The 24586-nt window shown below is 45.2% G+C and overlaps 1 protein-coding gene across 1 annotated transcript in view; it reads left to right on the top strand.

Annotated features, from left to right (window-relative positions):
- Positions 1-24586, top strand: part of LOC308095812 (sorbin and SH3 domain-containing protein 2-like) — a 57795-nt gene that overhangs the window by 18297 nt on the left and 14912 nt on the right. Inside the window, 12 exon segments of the mRNA XM_080442900.1 lie at positions 1228-1450; positions 2829-2943; positions 7334-7405; positions 9659-9715; positions 11063-11112; positions 12445-12623; positions 14209-16152; positions 17616-17695; positions 18970-19016; positions 22177-22291; positions 23012-23140; positions 23856-24059. Of these exon segments, the coding sequence (XP_080299026.1) occupies positions 1228-1450; positions 2829-2943; positions 7334-7405; positions 9659-9715; positions 11063-11112; positions 12445-12623; positions 14209-16152; positions 17616-17695; positions 18970-19016; positions 22177-22291; positions 23012-23140; positions 23856-24059 (3215 nt within the window).

The raw sequence follows: 24586 nt of genomic DNA, 5'->3' as shown, positions 1-24586 counted from the left end.
GTTCTGCAGGGAAGGCCGCCTGGTCTTTATCCACCGCCAGGGTTGGTAGTTACACCGCCTCTCTTCCCGGTAGCTGCTCACGGGAAGGGCAGCCAGGCAGCGTGGGCTGTTGGTATACTCCATCGGTGAGCAGCGCCTTCTTGTATGCAAGCTTGTGATCGTATTGAAGTCCCCAGAAGTTGCGAATGCATCTTAAATCTGCACTTACTACTGTACATTAACGGTGGTAGTTACACACACACACACACACACACACACACACACACACACACACACACACACAAAAACACACACTTAACACACTGGGTGCCATAACCAGGAATCTCCGTGAGGAGATTTTTCATTTTTTTATTTTATTTTTCCATGTGGGGTGCTCTAACGCAACTTTGGAATGATTCAGCTTGAAAAAAGGAGAGGACGGAGGTCCGTGCCAAAAAACCTACCTCTCGTCCTCTCCCATTATAACTCCTTGAGAAAAAGCTTCATATCTCCATATATTTTTTAACGTGGTGGAAAAAGAGCCGTTTTCGATGGGCGATCACTCTGCAATGGCGGATCGCGTTAGAAATATTATTGTTCCAGGCGATAGTCGGGACCCTCCACCACCGTGCACGCAGCCTTTGTTTACATTTGTTTACATCCGCGTCCTCTTCGTGGAGTCTACAGCAGTAAACAGCGCAGCGTAACCGGTAAGAATGCCAGCACTAGATGTACCCTGTTTTAAAAAACCAGCTGGCACCAAATGTGTTAACACATTCACTGCCAGGGGTTTTCGAAAACAGGGTGTAGCCTCTGCCAGCATTTTTAAGCATTCTGACTAATCTTTCAAGAACCACAGAATATTTATCTCCAGTATGATCCATCCCCTGATGGTTGCTAATCACGGAGGGTTTCACTGCTTCCGGGGGAAAAAATTATGTTATCGTGACCTCCCGTTCGCTTATTATACCCAGTTGAAAATAGTATGTTTCGCCAAAAATACTTAGTAAAACACAGGAGCCGAGATTCAGAATATTTCCCAAATACTTTAACCAGGAAGTGAATGGAGCAGTAAATATTTGGATCGCGTTATCTCCTGGTTCTCTGTAAAAAAAGAAAAAGAAAAAAAACACACACACACACACACACACACACACACACACACACACACACTCACACACACACAGACACACGCTTACTCTCTCCCTCATTCTCTCTGTCTAACCCTACTGTCTCTTTCTGTCCCAGCAGACTCCTACAGCGGTGGATCGTCCGGCGGTGTCACCATGGCCCACCCTCCTCCCAGAACGCACACGTACCGGCCGCTGTCCAAGAGCCTCTCGGACGAGGGAGGGCCCCAAGCTCCCCGGGAGCCCTCTCCCTCCCCTGTGCCCCCGCCACCCCCTCCCATGCCCTCACTCCTCCAGCTGAGGACCCGCGACAGCGACCGCGACAGAGAGTCACACGACACGTAAGATGAATCCGCCGGGTGGCCTATCTCATTAATTGATAATCAATAATTAGGTCGGTGCATTGAAGCCAAAGTGGAGACATCACTGGGGAGTTACTGGAGGTTCTGATGGAATCAGATCTCAGGTCAGCTGGGATACATGTGGATCCAGAGATGACTGCAGCGTCACACCTGGTCTTGTGAACCACCTTCAAACTGGCATCCCTATTTATAATTTTTTTGTATTTTTTTATCCTATCCCACGATTTTGTAACCCATATTTTTCCACCCAGTGCCAATTGCCTATGTAATCCTGGGCGCTACTCTCCCTCTGCCAACCTAGGGAGAGCCCAAGCTGAAGCTCATGCCTCCTTCAATGCATGAGGAGCAAGCAGGCCGCTTCTTATCACCCGACAGGGGGGAGGTTCCCTGGTTAGACGTAGCGCGTGGAAGGAACACGTTATTCCAACCAGTTCCTTTCCCCTCCATCAGGCGCCCTGGCTGACCAGGGGGAGGCAGTATAGTGACCAGGATTACTGCATGTTTTTGTGAGGGTACCTACCCTAGGGAACACGGGGAGAACATACAAACTCCACACAGAAAGGCCCTTTCGCCAACCCCACCTAGGGTATGGGCACTGATGACGTGGAGGAGAGAACACGCCCCCAGCGCCCACAGCGTCCTCGGCGGGAATCGAACCCAGGACCTTCTAGCTGTGAGGCGACAGTGCTACCGACTGTGCCACCGTGCATCCCTATTTTCAAATCAAATCAAATCAAATCAAATCAAACTTTATTTATATAGCACATTTACAACAATCGAAATTGACCAAAGTGCTGTACAAGGAGGGCAACAACAAGAAAATAAAACATACAGTATATAGGACAAGGTGAATGACAAAAAGTTTAAACAGCATTAAAAGCTAGTGAAAAGAAGTGAGTCTTGAGGCAAGATTTAAAAACCCCGATGGACTGAGCAGTTCTAATGGGGAGGGGTAGGCTGTTCCAGAGCGTGGGAGCAGCAGCAGCAAAGGCACGGTCACCCCTGGTCCTTAGTCTCGTTGTAAGGACCACCAGGAGCGATTTGTCAGCGGACCTCAGAGCCCTAACTGGAGAGTAAGGTTCAATAAGCTCTGTGAGATACGAAGGGGCCAGCCCATTTTGGGAATGAATTACTGGCAAAAACGTTAAAAAAAAACATAATCTCAGGATGCATAATGGGAACGGCATGACTCCAATGTGGATATCGCAGACTTCACGTGGCCACCCTGTGACATCAGTCATTTATAACGTCAGTCGTCTATCATGTATCTACAGTATGATGTGTGACCCTAAATTTGGGCAACGGTTTCCAGTCCAGTTCGTAATCTCAAATATGGATGTTATTCTGTTCTCACCAGGAATGAATGGGGTCCCCCAGACAGGAAGGTGGACACACGCAAGTACAGAGCCGAGCCCAAGAGTATCTTTGAGTACGAGCCGGGGAAGTCCTCTATACTGGAGCAGGAACGACCTGTGAGTACTTCTTGATAATTATGTTATCAGACTGAATCATTTATTATGACATCTTCACTTTTTACCTTCACCTCACATCCAGAAATCCATTGGAAACGCCATTACCCATTAATCCAATTATCCCCCTGTTCCTCCTCTGATTGCGAACTCCAGGCTAGATGGCTTTTTTAGGCACAGATCTGGAATCAGTGTGCTCTGTTTAATCCATTGTCCTTAATCATGGAGGAGAATATACTGTATGGGCTTTACATCCAGTGCCACAGGGCGACCTTTCTTTTCTTCCCCGGTGACAGTGAAGGTTGGCTCTGCAGCGATTTCTGACAGCTTCACTTTTTACTTGTGTTGTATTATTCTGCTGTTCTGTTCTGTTCTGCTCTGAGGCTGGACAATCTGGAAGGTGCATTTTCACAGAGGTAATACATTTTGTTTTTAACTGTTAATATTGCAACTTGGCTGGAACTTGACGTTTGCCATTTTTACCGACAGTGATGCGTCTGCAGTGTATTCTGTAGTGTTACTACTGTATGTTATGATTGATTGATTGATTTTATTTGGTGAAAAGGCAGAAAGGGAGATTTGTTTTGAGTGAGGCGGGGAAAGCGAGTCTGAAAAGATGGGTTTTGAGGGAGGCTTTGATGTGAGATGGGAGTGGGTTCCAAAGGGAGGGGGCTGCAACGGAAAAAGCCCCGTCACCCCAGGTGTGTTTGTTTTTTTACAGCAATGTGTTGCGAATTAGAGCTTAAGTTTGCCCCATTATACCTGTTGTGAATTCAATAGACCTCTGCTGTGGTCTAGAGCTATCCTTTTAAACAGTGACATCCCATATTACAGAGATATTATATACTCATATATGTATAATATACTTGGGTCTGCAGTATCTTGATATAGTAGAGCACATGGGGTCACTAACATATTTCTCTTTCTTGTACATTATATGCCTACGCAGGTAGGTTAAGTAATTCATTATTGTTAAAAAATAATGTGCAGATACTGGGGGGTGTAAGGGGAGAGGGATGCAGTGTCAGAGAGCACATTTTGATTTGGTTAAGTCATAGTTTTTGAATAAAATTCCATTTAGTTTTAGTCATACTTTAGTCATCTAAAATGTTTTACTTCGACTAAATATCATAAGATTATGTCGACTAAATCTACAGTTGATTTAGTAGACTAAAAAAGTGCGACGCGTTGTGAGCTTGTAGATCTGCTATTTTCAGAGCGCAACACCCGAGCGCAACCAAGCATAAAATTACTTGTCTTAGTTCTACTGGATCTCTTCTCCACTAGTCCCTCCATTTTAGTCGACCAACATTTTCCGTCAAAGTTTTAGTTGACAAAATCAGCACTGGAGGGATGTCAGTGAAAAACAAACGCAAGGTTTTCAAAGACAGAGGGAAGCGAGGAGACGAGAGGAATGTGAGAGAGATGTGAGGAGGAAAGGTGGGAAGGTTTGTTGAGGTGTTGAATGTGATGTATTCAGGCAGCTGTCTCTGACCTGTGGTGCTAATGTGTGAACGAAGCCTCCTTCACATAATGAACTCTGGAACAATGCCCAGGGAATCAGGTCGGGACATTGTCCGGTGTTGCTCTTTTTACCACACACATGCAACAGGAGATCGCTTGTGTCAGACGCGTTCTCACATAACTGGAAAATACTCAGTTTGGATGTGCATATGGTAGAGGCAGGTCTTAGCTCGTCCCACTTAACACATTGAGTTCCAGAGGTTTTTAAAAACAGGGTACAGCCAGTGCCAGCGTTTTTTTACCGTTTTTTGGTGATCTTTTTAGAGCTGCAGAAGCCACAACGAGGACCCGTGTGTAAACAAACAGTGTCTGGGAGATGGCCAAGTCACATCTGTCCATTCCCTTTTAAAGGGTCCTAGGATCATTCCTAAGTTGCGTTAGAGCACCCTCTTGTGGAAAAAATAAATTATGTAAAAAATAAAAACACAATATTACGTTTATTGCACTCCACGGGTGTATTTGCAAAAACGTAATATTTTGTTTTTGGCACTCAATGTGTTAAACTAACATTTCATTGCGTGTCCTGCAGTCCCCTCTGTGCCTCTCCTACCAGTATGACTCATCTGACTCTAAGCTGATTTCCCTTTTGCGAGTACAAACGCCACTCCAAACCCCCTCCTACTGACGTGGGCGATCTTTTCCCCATAGCTTGCAAACTACATTTCCCTGCAGGCATGCGGGCACAGAGCAGTCAGCCAGGCGGCAACACTTCAGCTCCATAGTAACAGTTAGCTGTGAACGTCACTGGAAGTGACTAAGGATGAAGCCCCTCAGTTGTGTGACTGTGAGTGTGGGAGTTATGCACTGACGTCTGCTCGGAGACGAGAGGCTCTGAGGCTAAGAAAATGTTGGTAAAAAATACAGTCGAGCTGTTTTTAATAGCGGAAAGTGCTGCTTCATACCTGAGCTTATACCAGAGCTTTGCAAAATAAATCACAATCTGTAAAATCAAAGCCTTTTCTATGAAAAAACAGACCTGTTTCATCACTGTTTTTGGAGAAAGAAATGTTTTGCCTCCTTGTCCCTGCCTTCTTTAACACCTTTGCAATCAACTGTCAGTATTGCCTTTCAAACTTACTTAAATAACTTCCTAATTAAAAGCCAGCTGGCGCTGGAGTGTAATGGTGCTCTTGACTATGAGGCTTTCAGGTAGACCTGTCTCCTTCGTCAAAGTGATCTTTATAAATACTTCACCTAGATGTAGAATTGCTTCACAACAACACATTTGGTTTAACTGAGAGATGTGACAAGTTGGTTTTGATGCAAGCCCTATTGAGATAGATATGTTACATAATTTGTGAGCATATACATTTGATTTGAGCACTCTTAATATGCAATCCAAACAGTTGTAGTTTGGAATTTACAATCTCTAATCTGTTTTTCACACTCATGTAATCTGAATTTGCACACTTGTAACCCAACATTTACACGTGTATTCTATGTTTTTTACCTGAGCCCATTTTCCAATACAATTTAAAATTGCAGTTGCAGGTTGTGTGTGTGCTGCAAAGATTACTACAATAACTGACCTGATGTGCGTATAACCACAATCCTAACCAGAATATGTAAAATCAAAGCCTTGTCTATGACAAAAAGACCTGTTTAATCACTGGTCTGTTTTGGAGACGATTTAAATTAATCTCCAAAGATTATTACAATAGCTGACCTCTCTAGAGTGTGCGCAGGTATTTTTGTATTTTGTGTTATTAGAATCTTTTCCTTTACATAATACCTTTCTAGGTAAGAAATTAACTAATGACTTCAAACCTCGACTGAGCGGATGTGTTCTAAACCTGTCCATTATAATGTCTCCATCAGAGCTCTAGTGTGTACAGTGCTGATCGGCACGTTTCTCTTCTAATTTGCTGTATTGCACTCTACTGTTACTCTGCTGCACTTTACTCTTTCCTGCTCTTCTCTCATCTGCTTTGTTTTGAAATAGTCTGATTCTACTGCCACCCAGTGGAGAAAACCACATTGGAAACAAGTGTTTTATTATGCTTTTATGTGTATTTAAGTTATATTGTGTTTGCTCGTATTTCTTTTACCAAAATCAGATCAAATCAGAAAACTGTAACCATAGTGTGTGCTCAGTCTAGGCTATTTTAGGAAATGCTAGGCTGTGTACATGTATAAATTCACTTGTTTTGTATAATATATTGATATTTGTAAGCCAATGAAAATGCGGCATAAAGTATCCCATTGTAGGAACATACCAGGAGATGTCATAACTTAATGTGTTAATGGTAAATGCATTCAGTATTAATGTGAAAACAGCAGAAAGGACATTCACAGATCAAATCCTCAGTTTTGATTAATCCATTTGGAAGGCTCAGATATTAACGCAGTAGGATTTAACCACTTAAACACCATATACTTCCCACAGGGGTCTATACTTTGTCCCATCCTTTTTTCACTCTTCCTGACACATTGCAATGTGGCACACTGTGAGCTTGTAGATCTGATATTTTTGCTAAATGTTTGGCTATGTTCACAGAATGTTTTGCCTATTATGACATGTGCAGAATGGGTTGCTAGGGTTCATGTGGTTAAATAAATCATGTTTACATTGCTGCATTAATCTCCTTATCCCAATGTGGAGCCTTCCATTCCCACCCCATGTCTTCTTGCAGCAGTGTATCTTTCATCCTAACCATGAGGTCCTTCTCTCTCTCTCTCTCTCTCTCTCTGTGTCTATGCTTCCTCTCTGCTGGCTTACTTTCTACAATCTTTCCTCTCTCTCTCTCTCTCTCTCTCTCTCTCTCTCTCTCTCTCTCTCTCTCTCTCTCTCTCTCTCTCTCTCTCTCTCTCTCTCTCTCTCTCTCTCTCTCTCTCTCTCTCTCTCTCTGTTTGTCGGGTTCCTCTCCAGACCTATGATGACATAGATTTAGAGAACGAGCCCTGGTATAAGTTCTTTTCTGAGCTGGAGTTCGGGCGTCCGGTAAGTCAGGGCGTAGTCTCTACCACCGTCACCCCCCCTGCCATAGGCATATACACGCACCCCACCTTTGATTTGATTTGAACATTTGTTTTGTTGTTGTGTCTGCACCAGTAGAAAGTGTGGGGCTAGTTGCTCGGGCATGCCGTACGGTTGGGTGCTGTGAACCCCACCCCCACCCACCCACCCGTTTGTGATGGGAGTCGTTGCTCTACCGTATGTCTCTCTCTCTGCCTTTGCAGGCCTGTTTGATCTTGTGGCTAGCAGCTGGCAGGCACTACTGAATGTCCCAACACTGCTAAAAATAAGAAATTTCACAAAAAAATAATGTAATTGCTAATTTTCTTATCCACCCAAAATGAACATGTTTCTTTTCCTTCTATGATGTGGAAAGGTTTGCCACTAAAATGCTAAATTGTCAGAGGTCACGTTATTTTGCAGTGTGTGCTTTGCTTAGCAGTTAGCACTGTTGACAACCACTGTTGACAAAACCAGCTAGGGAAGATGATTGCACAGAAGCCAAACAGAATATTTTACAATGGAGCATGAGTTTCCAAACCGATAAACCTTCTACTCCACATACTTTACCACCAGCTCCTCCTGTATGTGGTAGAAGTGGGCATGTTGTTTTGTTTGGCTTTTTGTTTTTAGTGTGTTTGTGTCTTCACTTATAGTCATGTTAGGGATATTTGCTTAAAGTGCAAGAGCTATATTCATCTTAACTCCGAACTCAGAAGTAGAAAACCAGTTTCCAGACACAGATTCCTCAGGACCACAGTTGAGAACCACCTTACCCCAGAGAGAGTTCAAGGTTCTAGTGCCATCTGGAGGTTGTAGGCAGCAACAGCAGTCAGTCACTCACAGTGGTGTCCTTATTATTATTACACTAATTGGCATACAACCAGAGAGGATAAGTGATTAGTTATTGAAACAACGTGATGTATGGTTGGAATAAATACCTGCATACATACACTCATCAGTGGCCTGTTAGATAATAGTTTGCCTCTAGCCACAGATCTTGGATCAAAACTCCCCTCTCATTTCTGTGAATGACATGTCAACTCATCATGTCATCAGGAGATGACTAACCGGGGCTTATTCAGTACGCTCAGGTAGAAATGTGACATCTAGAGCTGCTATGATGCCTCTTTGTGATGGTCAGGTTTCTAACTGCAATGTTCTACGTGTCCTGCCCACTCTGAATAAGCTCTCTGAGTGTTGAACAATGATGTGCAATTATTTACCGTGGAGGGCCGTGTATACACAGGTCTTCAATCCATCCAAACACCACTGATTTCACTACTTGGTACGCCTTCACCCAGAAAAGGTGTGTGTGTGTGTGTGTGTGTGTGTGTGTGTGTGTGTGTGTGTGTGTGTGTGTGTGTGTGTGTGTGCGTGTGCGTGCGTGTGGGGGGGTACTAACTAATTAGCCACATTGACTGGTGGTGTTTGGTTAGAATGAACACACTGTGCTCTCCTATCTGCATGATCAAACAGTGTTTTTCGCTCCACCCACCCATGTCCCAAGGAAGGTTTATTTTTTGGCATTTTGCCAAGGTCACAGGAAGTTCATTGTTATTCACTGAATGACTTTTAGTTCACAAATAAAACCAGGATTTATTCGTAGCTCCAGTGCACCCTGTTCTAGAACACAAACGTGGTAGCTTGTGCTTCACTATGCTTTCAGCTCTACCTCGCTCTCACCCTGCTTGCTCTCACACTGTGTGTGTGCGTGCGTGGGTGCGTGTGTTGTTTGTTTGGTATATATTGTAATGGTGTGTATTTGTGTTGAATGTGGTGACTTGTGTCTGATACAGTAGCAGTGTTAGAATTTTACTCTAGAAATAGCTTATAGCTATTTCAGATCACCAGTTGGAGGATATACAGTATTAATGCACGGTATAACATTAGAGTTTGTTGGAATGTTTGTGTAGATTCCTGCAGTGTGTGCATGTATGCATGTAAGGGTGTGCACACATTGTATGAGATGAGTAAAAAAACAAAGTGTGAATCTGAGCGTGTGTGTGTGTGTGTGTGTGTGTGTGTGTGTGTGTGTGTGTGCGTGTGCGTGTGCGTGCGTGTCGTCCATCTCAGGGTCCTCTGTTGCTCTAACTGGTGTCACTTTCTCCACATGTCCTCCTCCTCCCCATGACGTCACCACTTCCTCTCCTCCTACACCCCATCTTCACCTCCACCTCCTCCTCCTCCTCTTCCTTCTCCTCCTGCTCACTGCTGCCCCCCTGCTTGGGGCTCAAGCCTCCCAAAAAACGGCTGGATTATAATCCAGACAGCTCCGCTCGCCAACACATTGAGGTAATCACATATTCTGGACACATGTGCTAATCCTGGATTGGCTAATCCTAATCTTGTATTGTTTGAATGGCCTGTAACGAGAAAACAAATGAATAGCATCACCTTTAAAATACCAATCACTTTTATGTTACATTGGGCCCAATACAAGGACCAACATATAGTAGCCTACACTTAGCTCTGGTCCATAGCGTTAGAAGGAGTTCTCCTTAACGCTATGGTACTGTACTTTCGATTCTTTCCCCTCGCACCGCGGTAGCGCAGCCTCTGTTCTGTAATCTGTAAAATATTTTCTTTTCTGCCCAAAAAGTGTATTTTAGATGTGAGGTGGGGGGCTCAGAGTGTTCCCACTTAGTAGAATAGGCTTTCAACTCCATAAAACCGTCTTTGTTTTGGTGAGAAGCAAAAGTGTATTTTTTAATTTTTACTACAGTAAAGTACCGCGGTGCGAGGGGAAAGAATGGAAAGTACCATAGCGTTAAGGAGAACTCCTTCTAACGCTATGGACCAGAGCTAGCCAACACTATCTAATCCAATATATACAGTACAATGTGTTTTGTTAACATAAGTGCAGAGATTTACCAACACTCATTTACTCACTTAAGAACATCTAAATGTGTGTGTGTGTGTGTGTGTGTGTGTGTGTGTGTGTGTGTGTGTGTGTGTGTGTGTGTGTGTGTGTGTGTGTGTGTGTGTGTGTGTGTGCGTGTGTGTGTGTGTGTTGAATATAGTAGGTAGGGCGTTGCCATGTGTTCTCATCTCAGCACCATGTCAGCCATCTGTCACGAGCCATCCTTTGCTGTGATTGCTAAGGCAACGCTCTCAGCCTTTTATTAATGAATTTATTTGGATGTGAAATCAGGATGGTTTTCTAACAATCTCTCAGCAGGTAAATTCTGTGAAATAATGCAGTTTGTACCATACAGAGTAGAGACTCATTATTGTTCCACTACAACAACAACAACAAAAAATCTCCTTGAAAAGGTAAACATCACAGCCACCACTGACACCCAGTCCGGCGACTCCATGCCAGGTTTTGTGGGGGATGATAACATTTGGTCCCTGAGCCAAAAGCACATCAGGCTCACACATCCTCCTCCTCTCCCGCTCCATTGTGCCGTCGTCGTCCTCCGGAGCAGACGGGTGTCAGAGTTCACCCGGTGTGCCGCCGCGCGCATCCTCCAGGTGTACACCATGAGGAACCCCCGTCCGCCGCACCTTGATTCGGGGGAGCGTTTTGAGTGTGGCACTGCAACAACGGCACTCAGCATAGTGAGCCACTCTGCCTCCAGCCTTTGTTCGTGCGGTGCTGCTCACTCCTCATCTCTTTTGTTGTCTGCCCTCTTTCAGACGTCGCTGTACTTCGGCCCCGCTGACAGAGCTCCTGAGAGGCCTGCGAGGTAAGCCCTGCATGCGTTTATTGTTCTCACTATACGGACTCCCTCTGGCCATTTCTCCTCTTCCCTCTCGTTTCTTTCTTAACCCATTGAGACAGGGAACGCATCTGTGTGTCATTTTTTTTATTTCTTTGGGCTATTCAAAAATAGCAAATATACAAGCTCATAGTGCGGCACCGAGTGCCGCACTATGAGCTTGTAGATCTGCTATTTTTTTTTAAATCTAGAAAATGTGTGCAAATCTTTGAATATATATTTTTTAAATCAAACATTTGTAACTCAAATCTTTGCTTCTGGGGGTCCCTGGAATAAAATATTTTACAAATGTTCGCTTTAAAAAATATATATTGAAAGATTTGCTCAAATTTTCACGATAAATTTTTTTTGCAGACCTACAAGCTCATAGCGCGGCACTCTGTGCCGCGCTATGAGCTTGTAGATCTGCTATTTTTGAATAGCCCAAAGAAATCTGAAAATGACACACAGATGCGTTCCCGGTCTTAATGGGTTAACTGCAGCAGTGGCCTTGTTGTAAAGCAGCACGGCAGCAGAAAACTCCTCCTGTTCATTCTTGCACCCCCCCTCCCCTCCCCATGCTGCTGCAAATATCCTGGGTAGTGTGTGTCTGTATTGCTTTAGTCAGCAGTGATGGGGTGCGTCCCATCCCCCACCCCCCCCCCAGCCTAACCAACTCTGATCCTGAATAAATTATCCTGGCAAAACCTATTGATTCTCGTCCTTCAGTCTCCTCCTCCTCTGTCCCTGTCTGTCACCAACGCCACACGCTTCGTTCCGCCGCGTTGCCCTGTGTGTGAATGGGATGTGTCATGAATAAGTCATGTCATTCATGTAAGTGACATTGAGGGCGTTTGTTTCCACGCAGCGGGCAGACATGCCTGACAATGTTTCAACACACACACACACACACACACACACACACACACACACACACACACACACACACACACGCACACACACACACACACACACACACACACACACACACACACACACTCTTCAGTCTTGACTCTGCAGTGCATGTTATTAGACCTCCCGTTGTCCATAAAGGCTTTGTGTCAGATAGTGTCGGTCTTTGTCTCGAATCCTTATTGGTTTAAAGAAGACAATTTGTTGTAAAACAGTATATATAAAAAAATAGATACATCATTTCTTTTCAAGTCCTGTGCAATTTGTAATACCTGTCTGTTTGGCTTGTGTTTGGCTCGTTTGTAAGTACTGTAGTATAATGTTAGTAGTATAATTGGCCAGCAATACATTTCACTTGGCATGGTGCCCGTTTTGGATTGATGTGATTGGTTTCCCTCCGCCCTGCAGTGCTGCCAGTGACTACAGGAAACGGAGGAAGTCGGAGCCCTCGGGTTCCCAGTCCAACGCCCAGTCCGAGCCAAGCAGAGCCTCCACGTCCCCCAAGCCGCTGGACCCCTACAGACCCAGCAGCAGCCTGAAGAAACCTGCCATACGCTCCTCACCGTCCTCGCCCTCCAGAGCCAAAGGTACACATAATGTGGATAACCTGCAGTCTCATCACATGCTAAAACCCCTTTCTCCCTCTCTCTCTCTATCTCTCTTTCTCTCTCTCTATCACACACACACACACACACACACACACACACACACACACACACACACACACACACACACACACACACACACACACACACACACACACACACACACACACACACACACACACACACACTCTCTTTGTCTGTTTCACTGGCATAAGCTATGCAGATATTGTACATGATCAGTGAAAGACACTTGCTTAATATGTTTACTTTCACACACACACACACACACACGCACGCACGCACGCACACGCACACGCACACACACACACACACACACACACACACACACACACACACACACACACACACACACACACACACACACACACACACACACACACACACACACACACACACAATGTCCACTTAATGTACAGCAATAATCTCTGTTATTATGCCCATGGCATTGCAGAGCTGTGTCTGGAGGAAACACTGGCTACGAGGGTTGTGTTGACAGCATGCACGGATAGGTGATTTGTAGTTTAATTGAGAAGTTAATAACTGCAAAGGCAATGTTTTAATGTGCCAACGCAAGGGGTCGGCAAGAATGTTTGGCCTCGGGCCAATTCATATTTTATATGCCATTAGTTGGTTGGTGGGCCAGAACATAATCAATGGCTAATTTAAGAACTGGATCTTACAAACAGACTTATTTATACAATAATAACTATATTGCTATCAAAGTTCAAAAATAGATGTGTGTGGTATAACTGCATACTGACAGACAGAACTGGGTAATCAAATGTTACAGTGCAGATAGAAATGCTTGTGTAATAATGTTGTGCAGGCCACATCCTTGAATGTTGCATTTAGTTGTTTAAGGCAGTGGTTTTCAACCGTTTTCATGGACCCCTATCTGAAAATGTTGTGCCGGGTGGCTTAAAAAAAAAATATATATATTCAAAGATATGCACACATTTTCAAGATGTTTGAATAGCCAAAGCTATGTGGTTAAAATGATTGTGACGCTATGTTAACTCATTTAGCTGGCGACCCCCTGGTACCCCCCCAAGGACCACTGGTGGTCCCCGGACCACTGGTTGAGAACCACTGGTTTAAGGCATGTGAAACACCTGCCTGTCATTCACTCCCACCATGGATAAACATTCTCCAGGTGGGGTTACTGGGGTAGATGTGTTATTTAGACATTATAGCCTACTGTATATACGTCAGACTGTCAGATATTGTATGTAAATCATTTACAAAATAATTTGCCAGGCGAGGTCAGATGTTATCGCTGACCGGCAAGTTCTGTTGCCTACCACTGTCCTAATGTCTGCTGTGTGGTCACATCTTCTCTTTGCTCTGATCAATATTTCCTTCTGAATATTGATGATAACATCATCTGCTACTGACTGAGTTCCAGTGCTTCTTCTCTTGTCTTTTCATGTACTATCCCCCATCTTGCTTCTTTCTCTCCTTTATTCTGTGTGTGTTTCTCCCTTAACGTTCCTTTCCTTCCTCTTTCTCTCGCCACGCTGCTCTGTCGTGGGACATCCTTTGAAAGGTGGGGACGCATGCAGCATGTACTCACCCCGTTTGAGCCCCCAAGGTCCCTGTCTGTCCCCGGTGCTCTCCAACCGCTCCCGCCCCGACCACGAGGACGAGGACGACGAGGATGCCAGCCAGACGGAGGAGGGCAGCTCCTCCTCCCGGCGCTCCATCTGCGTTAAAAACAGCAGCTGGCGGCCGACGAGGCTGCAGGACGGCGAGCCGTCGTGGAGCAGTAGCGTGGACGAGGCTCCGCCCACTCCGCCGCGCAAGCTCAAGTCCCGGAGCTGCGACGACCTCCTGAACGACGGGCACATCGCCGGTGGGCCGAACGGCCGCGAGACCACGCGCTCGGAGAGCGCCGGGTCGCTGGTCTGCGACGGAGCAGGGACGCTGGGCCAGGCCGCCTCGGCCGGCGCCCACTCCCTGCCCCGCCTCCACCGTCGGCGGGCGCACGATTCGCCGGGCTTCCTGCAGCTCTACCGCAAGATGCACCACATCGACCGCACGCACCTCATCCCCTCCGACGTCATCCGCTCGGTCCGCGCGCGCATCCTGGACCTGGAGCGCCAGCCGCACCTCCACCGGCACCGCTTCTCCCCCTTCGCCCCCTCCTGGGGCGTGGAGGTGCCGCGCGACGTGGTGCCGGGCCACATATCCAAGTATGAGCAGCTCATACAGAAGTCCAAGTCCATGCCCAACCTGGGGGACAGCGAGGCCCCGTCGGGGACCACCACGCCGGGCGGCTCGTCGTCTCGCGCCAGCAGCGGCGGGGGCGGCGGCACGCCCGGCTACCCCAAGCGACGTTTTTCCATCGAGTCGTTGCTGGAGGAGGACAGCAACGGGAACGGGAACAATGGAGCCGCACCGCTCTCCACAGAGCACCTGCACGGACCCCGGAGCCCGCCGGAGGGCCAGCCTCGCGTCGGGCCGGACCCTCGACGCGGCCCTCGAAGCTTCCCGCCGCCCCCCAGCGTCCCCAACCCCCGGCGGGTCGCCGACATGGACTACTCCGACAGCGAGCAGGACAACATCGCCTCGGACCTCAGCGACTTCATCCAGGTGGAGGGCTCGTCCTTCTGCAGCGAGAGCGACTTCGACCACTGCTCCCTCACCTCCTCGGAGAGCCTCTACGCCTCCTCCACCCTCCCCCACCCCCACCGCCACGCCCGCCATCACCACCACCACCACCTACACCACCACCACCACCCGGGCCCCCAGAGCCTGGGCGCCAGCCAGGGCTACCAGCACCGCCACCTGGTCAGCTCCTGTAAGGGCCGCTGCCCGGCCTCCTACACGCGCTTCACCACCATGCTGCGCCACGAGAGGGAGCGGGCGCGCCAGGACCGCCAGAGGCCCCCGCCGTGCCAGCCGCGCCGCGCCGCCGGCCTCAACAGCCAGAGCCACAACCCGCCGACCTCGCCGTCCCAGCAAGCGATGTCCAAGCTGGCCTTCCTGGTCAGCCCCGTGCCTTTCCGCAGGAAAAAGGGCTCACCACCTACCTCTAGAAGGAGCGGCGGTGGGGGTCGCAGCCAAGCCAAGTCCAAAGAGGCCATTTACGAAGCACTGGACCAAGCCCTGAGGGACATTTATGAGCACATCCAGGCGGAGAGGGGCCAGCAGGGGGCCCGGGCGCCCGACGACAGCATCCTGAGGCGGATCCTGTCCGAGCTGCTCCCGGACGTGCCCGAGAGGAGCTCCTCTCTGCGGGCGCTGAAAGACTGCCGGCAAGGGGGGGGTCAGCCCTCCGGCTCGTCGTACCCGGACGGGAGCCCGACGGCGGGGTACGGCTCGTACAGCAGACCCGACCCCTTGCAGTCGCCCCGGCTGCAGTCGCCGCGCACGCAGTCGCCGCGCACACAGTCGCCAATCAGTGCCTGTTACGGACATCACCCAGACGCCTCGAACAATAATGAGTATGGAGTTGAGCAGGCCAATGGGAACGTTCTCTGCTACTCAGGTGGAATGCATAACACGCCTTTCATTCCCCGTCATGTGTCCCTGCACACACACACCAGTTATATTCACTGCTTGCTAATACACCCAACACTATCTAGTCACATTCAGTGTACTGCGCACACATATATACACACTAGGGGTGTGCCGATATATCGTCCTGCGATATATCGCGATACGTTTTCGTGACGATATGTATCGTTTTGGGAAAAGAAAATATAGTTTTGGAAAAAAAAGAAAATAAATAATAATAATATATATATATATATATATATATATATATATATATATATATATATATATTTTTTTTTTTTTTTGCAATAATAATAAAGCAAAAACAGAAGTATTTGTTTGCATTTGCTTTTTTCCCCCCTTTCCCCATATCGTATCGTATCGATATTGTGAGCTCAATATCGTGTATTGTGTATCGTGTATCGTATCGTATCGTGAAATCGGCACACCCCTAATACACACACATAATATGGTATATATGAATAAACAAACACAAACACACGCACGCACGCACACGCACACACACGCACGCACACACACACACACACACACACACACACACACACACACACACACACACAAACAATCATACACAGATACACTCATGCATGCACAGCTTCAGTGGTGGTTGTGCAGTATATCCCTCAGTGTTGCCTGTCCACCACACCCTTCCACAGCCTGCTGCTTTCCATCAGTGAAACATCGGTTTAATGCATTTTTTGTTGAATTTTCATTTATTTATTGTTTATGAATTATTGTCTTGTGCCCTGAGTTGTCATACTTTTCCTTTCCTTTTGAGACATTGATTTGGAAAGTCATGTTTGTAAAGTTGTGTGTATTAATATTATTATGGAATGTTTTCTTCCTGTTTTCTTATATCTTTTGTTTTATTTTATTGCAGGTTTGTACAATACATGTAATCCATTAAATCCATATCTTCTTCACTTGTTTAATTCATGCTGAATAATTTTTATACATTTTTAATACATATAGGCCTACAAACGAACATTAATAATACAAAGAAAAAAGGAAAAGGGGGAAATAAAGAAAGTAGAAGTAAAAGGAAAGAAATTAAACTAGACAATTCAAAATAGGGATAGCTTTCCTGTCGTACTCTTACATGTACTTTTATACTTCATTTATTTCTGAGACCCATTTGTTTTCTTGTATCTTATATAAGTAATGAACTCAAACTTAGTTCAGCTTATTTGTACAGTTGCATGTGTTTCCTGTATCATAGTATGGGAAAAGCCAAACCTCATGTTTCTTTCCCTGTGAAATGGAAATGAAATATAGTTGTATTATAATGTTATATATTTTTTGTATCATACATTTTTGCCACCATCTTTCAATCCCCACCATTCAATATTATCACTAAGACATTTCTTCTGCATGCATGAGTCGTGAGCATGGTCACCATGGTAACTTATTTGACCTTGTCTCCACCAATCACAGACCAGGATGTCTCCAGGAGTTACTCTACCTTGGATGGACGCCACACGCCCCAGAACAGAAGGTCCACTCCAGACAAAGAGGTACTGCACAGCACGGATCTCACACCATGTGGCTTGGTCATATTCTAGTGAGAGTTAGCCTCGTTCCCAGCCTTTTACTCATCTGCGAAGCGAAAAGCCTGGTCACGACCTAATGCAGAGAGTGTCTATAGTTAGAGCTCTTCACGGGCCCCCCGATTCCGAAAATACCCGACAAGACCCAAGACCCGTTCATGTCGGATCCGTGTTCATATATCATATTCACTCGGGGCTGGTCAGAATCGGTCAGTATTATCTCGGAACTTGGGTCTGTCTATCATTATGTGTAATACCCGAGTGGATCTGAGAAGACCTGTGTAGTATGCCTACTGTGTGTGCGTGCGGCTGCACTAATCAGGAGAGAAACGCAATGAAGTGCTGTTTAACTTGTGTGTGATGTTTTAGACCAGGGGTGTCAAACTCATTTTGGAGTTGCGGGCCACATTGGTCAAAAGGTGACTTGATGTGGGCCGCCACCAGTCGCGGACGCACATGCGCGCTCACACGCATTCAGTTATACAGCATTGTTTTTCAGTCTGTTGTCTCAGTCACTGCTACTAACTACAGTATATCACTTATTTTTTTAATTAGACTGACCTAGGATCAGGTTTAGTGCAGCGGCGATGTGAATGGCTTGAGTCTGGAAACAGTCTGGCCACGCAAGACTAAAAATGGAACTGTTCCATTTGTACACTTTCAGAGTTACAGACTTGTAAGGGTCAATTTAGAACCCCCTCAAGGAGCCCTGAGAGTCCCTGGACCCCACTTTGAGAACCGCTGGTGTAGACAGACAGACAGACAGACAGACAGACAGACAGACAGACAGACAGACAGACAGACAGACAGTTCCTCTGTTTGCACTGCAGTACTGCTGGTTTTCTGTCCAACCATGCACCCAGAGGTTAAGCCACTTGACTCCATCTGGATTCCATTTGGATTACTGGGACACCAGGGGAATGCAATCTCCTACATGGTTGGAAAGAAAATCAGCAATAATAGTAGAGGTCTCTCCATCCAAGGACAGTGGTTGAGAATAGTGGTGGGGAAAAAACTGTCATTTCAGTGAGCGAACGATTTTGTTCACGTTCTCGGCAATGATTCGATCATGAACGACCCATCACTAGTTGAGAAGCACCGTTCCAGCTAATAATGCATGCTGCTCTCTCTCTCTCTCTCTCTCTCTCTCTCTCTCTCTCTCTCTCTCTCTCTCTCTGTCATCTCCCTAGGTCTCCCATAAACAGATGACTCAACTTATTCTGTTCTCTCTCCTCCATCAGAAACAGCCAGCCAGAGCCATTTACGATTTTAAGGCACAAACGGCTAAGTGAGTACAGTAAAAAATGTGACAGCACGTGGTGCACACGAGGAGGAGGAACATTTTCGGAGCATGTTTGTGTCTTATTAACATGCATTGCAGATCGCCTTTTTCACTCATTGCATCATTCAACATTCGCAGCACTTTAAACATTGCACTTTAAAGGGATAGTTCACCCCCAAAATGACTTTTTTCCTATCGATTACTCACAAGTCACTACCTACCGGAACCCACTGCTTGTCATCAAATTATTGGCTTCAGAATGCGACAAAAACTAAAAAATATCCATGAATTCAAGTCTCCATGGGGTGAGTAATCGATAGAAAAAAATGCCATTTTGGGGGTGAACTATCCCTTTAAAACCTCCTGATTCCACTGTACTAACCTGTGTACCGAACGAATGCAAAAATAGTACTAACAATTTGGCTGATACCCAATGTACTTAGAAGGCTGCAAACACACAAAATAAAGGGATATTATGGCATTTTACTGGCAAAAAGGCTCACTGTAAGACTACGCTCAGATGTGAGTGATGGGAACCACTGCCCTACACTGCCACCCTGTGGCTGTCTGCTTAAAAACAAGCCTTTCCCCCCTACCATGTTCCAGTCAGTACAATTTAAAGGTAGGGTAAGTGATTTACTTTGGTTAAAATAAGTGTTAAATGTGTTAAATAGCTCTATATTCTGATAGTACTCATTGCTATAGAGTGTATTTTCAGTAACAGGAGTCTCCATGTCTCTCCAGCTCTACAAAATGCATTTTCAGGACAGGATACCAATTTTATCCAATCAGGATGGAGAACTCAGACAGCATACAGATTACACTAGTGAAATTGGAAGAGACGTTGTAAAGATTAAGCTGATAAATGGGTACTCTCTCCTGAAAATGTATTTTATGATTAATAAAGAACTGGGGAGACATGGAGACTACTGGACAAACACTATAGCAATTATTTCTATATATCAGAATATAATGCTTTAACCTTTTAACAAAAAAAACGTTTGTTTTAACCAAAAAATATCACTTACCCTACCTTTAATTAATACAGTTAATACACCGGTTAATAGAGTGTCAAGGCCATGTGTATGCCAAAGTGTTTGTTGTTGTTGTTGTTTACCTCAGATGAAAATGCAAGGCGCTCTTCTAAAATGCTCATCCTGGAGCGCTTGAGAGCAGAGCGATTTCTCAGCTGACACACTTACATTACTTGAGATCGATACAAATGCATTTAAATTCTCTATAGTACTTTATATTGATAACACACTTTTAGACCAGCAGAAATATATATACATTGAGCATCTGCATGGGCCAATTCTCCCCTAAAATGTATACAGTAGATTGTTTACAGTAGAGACAAGCTCAACTCGACTTTCTGCAAGCTGTCAAAGACAGACATCGAATGTCTGTGTTACTCCTCCCCGGCCTGTCAGCTCTCCTGCTGGCGCACGGCTGGAGCGATGTCTGTAGCGTTTGTCTTGCCCCTCACAGTTTACAGTTTACAGTTTAGGCATTTAGCAGACGCTCTTAATCCAGAGCGACTTACAGTAAGCAAGGACACAAGATAATACATCATAATACACATAATACATCAAATGCATAAAAATAGTAATCTAATAATAAAGTAATAATCTAATAATAACTAACACATACGTAAACCAAGAACCTATCATCAGCCTACGTTGAAACTCTACACACTATAGGATGCCAGGTCAACAATGACCTGGCATCTGTCTGCGTAACATGCTATCTAAGTTGCATTTTAGCCTTTGCATAATCCTGCAAGGTCGTCAAGGCTAGGGCAAGGCTCCTCGACTGTGATTGGACTCCTGGTTAAAAAGTTTTAACATTTTTCAACTCTCGGCGACCAGATAAAAAGCCAAACGTGCATGGCTCAGTGCAAAAATAGACGGATGTGGTTTTCCAATCGAAAACTATTCAACGTATACATTGCTCAGGGAAAAAAAGGCCTTTGTGGACGCTGACAAAAAAAACGCGTATTCAGATACGACAGTAAATCATTTCTTCTCGTTTGCAGAAAGGTTACGTTTTGTCCACTCTACCTAACCCCATCATAATGTCTCTGCCACTGTAATGGCATAAATTGCTGTGTTGTGTCTTGGAGCAGAGTGCATGAATATAAAGCCAAAAGGTTTGCAGTGCTTCACTGACTCATGCTGTGATGGATGCCCTTGCTGATGTCTTTTTAATGAAGCCCAGTCTGCTGGGTGGAGTTTGCTCTGCATCGTGGAGGGAAAAGCATTGTCCCTGTTCCTGTAGTAATGTCTTCATCATATCGCTTGCTATGTTCACGTAACAGCCGAAATCAGTCAGATGTCGCTGACAAAAGAAGAAGAATGTACGTGCACTCTCAGAAAGAGGATAGATTGTTATTAGTTAATTATTAGCTCATGTCCTGAGAGATAGGTCAAGTTACAAGTAGGGCTGTCACGATTACAAAGTTGACGATTAATTGTCACTCAAATAATTGCGATTAACGATTTAATTGTGTGTTTGGCATTGAACATTGGGACATTAATAAAGCCTTTTAGGCTTTGTAATAAAAAATTGCACAGGGCAGATATGACAAATAACTGAAATATACAAAGAAATTATTGACATATTTAATCATTGAATGCACAGAAAAATAGCAGAAATAGCTGATCTGTAAGCTTGTAGATCAGCTATTTCAACAAAAAAAATAATCAACATGGAAACGATTATGACGATTATGCAAAAATAATTGCAATTATCTCAAATAATTGCGATAAGAAAGTTATGTAATAATTGTGACAGGCCTAGTTACAAGCCAACTGTCACCAACCTCGACACTTGTTGAGTTACTGTTATATCTCTCCACCAAAATGTGCAATGGTCACAAATCCCATTTTTAAGTGCAAAGTCCAAACGTGTTGCAGCGACATCTCACTGATATCAGTTGAACAGGTAACACATGAGCCAAGCTAAAAGCAAACGGAAGTCAACTGTTAGTGTACTGCACTCGCAATTACTCTTAAGTGGAGGGACGTATGGTAAAAATGCGGTACAGATGTGGTAAAGCTGCGGTACAGATGTGGTAAAGCTGCGGTACAGATGTGGTAAAGTTGCGGTACAGATGTGCTGAAGATGCGGTGCAGATGTGGTACAAATGCAGTGTCTTGTGTTCCAGGGAGCTGACCTTTAAGAAGGGAGATGCAGTGAACATCATTCGACAGATAGACACCAACTGGTATGAAGGAGAGCACCGCGGAAGAGTGGGAATTTTCCCCATCTCATATGTGGAGGTGTGTCATTTACAGCAGTGGTTTTCAATTAGTTTTTTCTGGGGATTCCACATCTCAACATAATTTGTTCCAGGAACCCCTAGCCCTGGTCCAGAGCGTTAGTGAGGCGCTCGGCTCTGCTCATAGACAAGGAATTCCACTGCCCTGCGAAGGAAATTATTTTATATACTCCACTGCGCCCTCTACAGATCTGGTCAATATAAATGACCATTGACCAGATCTGTAGAGGGCGCAGAGGAGTAAATAAAATAATTTCCATCTGGCGGACATATTTTATTTTCTGCCCAAAAAGTGTATTATACAGAGAAGGTGGGGTGCTGAGAGGCTTCCCACCTTCGAGAATAGACAACAACACAAAACAGCCTTTGTTTCGGTGAGTAGCGAAGTAGTTTTGTTTATTTTTACTACAGTTGGAGCCCTCGCAGGGCAGTGGAATTCCTTGTCTATGAGCAGAGCCTGGCAGGGCGTTAGAGAGAACTCACTAACGCTCTGGACCAGGGCTAAGGAACCCCCAAAAGCAAAGATTTGAGTTAAAATGATATATATATATATTCAAAGATTTGCACACATTTTCCAAGATTTTTCAAAAAATAGCAGATATACTGTTCAAGCTCATAGCGCGTCACCTTTTTAATCTGAGAAATCTTAACATGACACGGATGCGTTCCCGGTCTTAATGGGTTAAGCTTAACTCCCTCCCATCCCATCCATCTTTTGTAGAAGATGCCGTCGGCGGAGAAGCAGCAGCCCGTCAGGCCTCCTCCACCAGCACACGTCAGAGAGATCGGGGAGGCGGTGGCTCGCTACAACTTCAACGCCGACACCAACGTGGAGCTGTCTCTGAGAAAGGTCAGCTTGGTTATATATAAAAAGTTTCGTCGACTACCTTTTTTTCACGGACGAAAACTAAATAAAAACTAAGCTACGATGACCAAAACTAAGACTAAATATATTGACAATTTCGACAACAATTAAAAACTAGACTAAAATGTGAGGGACAAGTGGAGAAGAGATCCAGTAGAACTAGACGCGTCGCGCTGCAAAGTGTTGTGAGCTTGTAGATCGGCTATTTTCAGCATGCAACCAAGTGTAAAAGCAGCTATTAGGACGCCATCAAGGCACAGCCAAAATGCATTTTAGTCGACTAAACCAACTGTACATTTAGTTGACTAAAATCTTAAGATATATTGTCGACTAAAACTAGACAAAAACTAAAACATTTTAGGTGATTAAAATATGACTAAAACTAAATGGAATTTTATTCAAAAGACTATGACTAAAACTATGTGCACTGATGCATTGTGGTAATCCCAAGTGACGGCAATCACATACAGTCTCAGTTGTTGTGCAAAATCATTGTTGCCATTTCTTTTCCCTATTGGAAGAATTAGAAAAACAATATTTTGTGGACAGTAAATGTTTATTCATTTTTTATTGTGTGTGTGTGTGTGTGTGTGTGTGCGTGTGTGTGCGTGCGTGCGTGCGTGCGTGCGTGCGTGCGCGTGCGTGCGTGTGCGTGTGCGCGTGTGCGTGTGCGTGTATATATGTGCATGTCCCTCTCCAGGGTGAGAAAGTGATCCTGGTGAGGCAGGTGGATGAGAACTGGTACGAGGGGAAGATCCCAGACAGCACCAAGCAGGGCATTTTCCCCGTTTCCTACGTGGACATCGTCAAACGCTCGCCGTCCAAGAGCCCCGCCCACCACCACCACCACGTAGACCCCCACGGTTACCCCAGCAGCCGCACACCTAGCTCCACCCCCACCAAGGTAGGAACACGGCCCCTTACAAATCAGCAGTTTATATAAACACAAACTCCTTGTGTTTATAATGCCATTACGCAAAATTACATAATTATATTAACTCATCAAAATCTGAAACATTAGGAAACATTCGTTAAGACCCTGTTGAAGACCTAAGTGTCGAAACACGTTGGTCAGCTGTTGCCTTGCTCTAAAATAAGTCATTATATTTTTTCACCTGAAGACGGAGTGTAATTTTTCCCTAGTCTGCCTCACCACAAGCAGAATTTTGGTTTCCTTTGCTTCTGAAAAGGCTTTGTGAAATGATTGTAGATATTCAACTGTCGGAATCTCTGTGACGTACATTGTTTGATTGGTCGGAGGCAATCACATATCGCTTGCAGGTGTTTCAGGTTAGAAAAGTGTTTCCCTCACCAATGCTCTCCAATGGCTGCAATCCACTGCCTTGTGAAAATAAGTCATCATTCATGCATTATTTTTAACCCATTCAATCCGGGAACGCATCTGTGTCACTTTAGATTTCTTTGGCTATT

This window comes from Gymnoscopelus braueri, assembly GCF_963280865.1.
Source record: "Gymnoscopelus braueri genome assembly, chromosome: 2".
Lineage (NCBI taxonomy): Eukaryota > Metazoa > Chordata > Actinopteri > Myctophiformes > Myctophidae > Gymnoscopelus > Gymnoscopelus braueri.
This window is presented reverse-complemented; position numbering and strand designations above follow the sequence as displayed.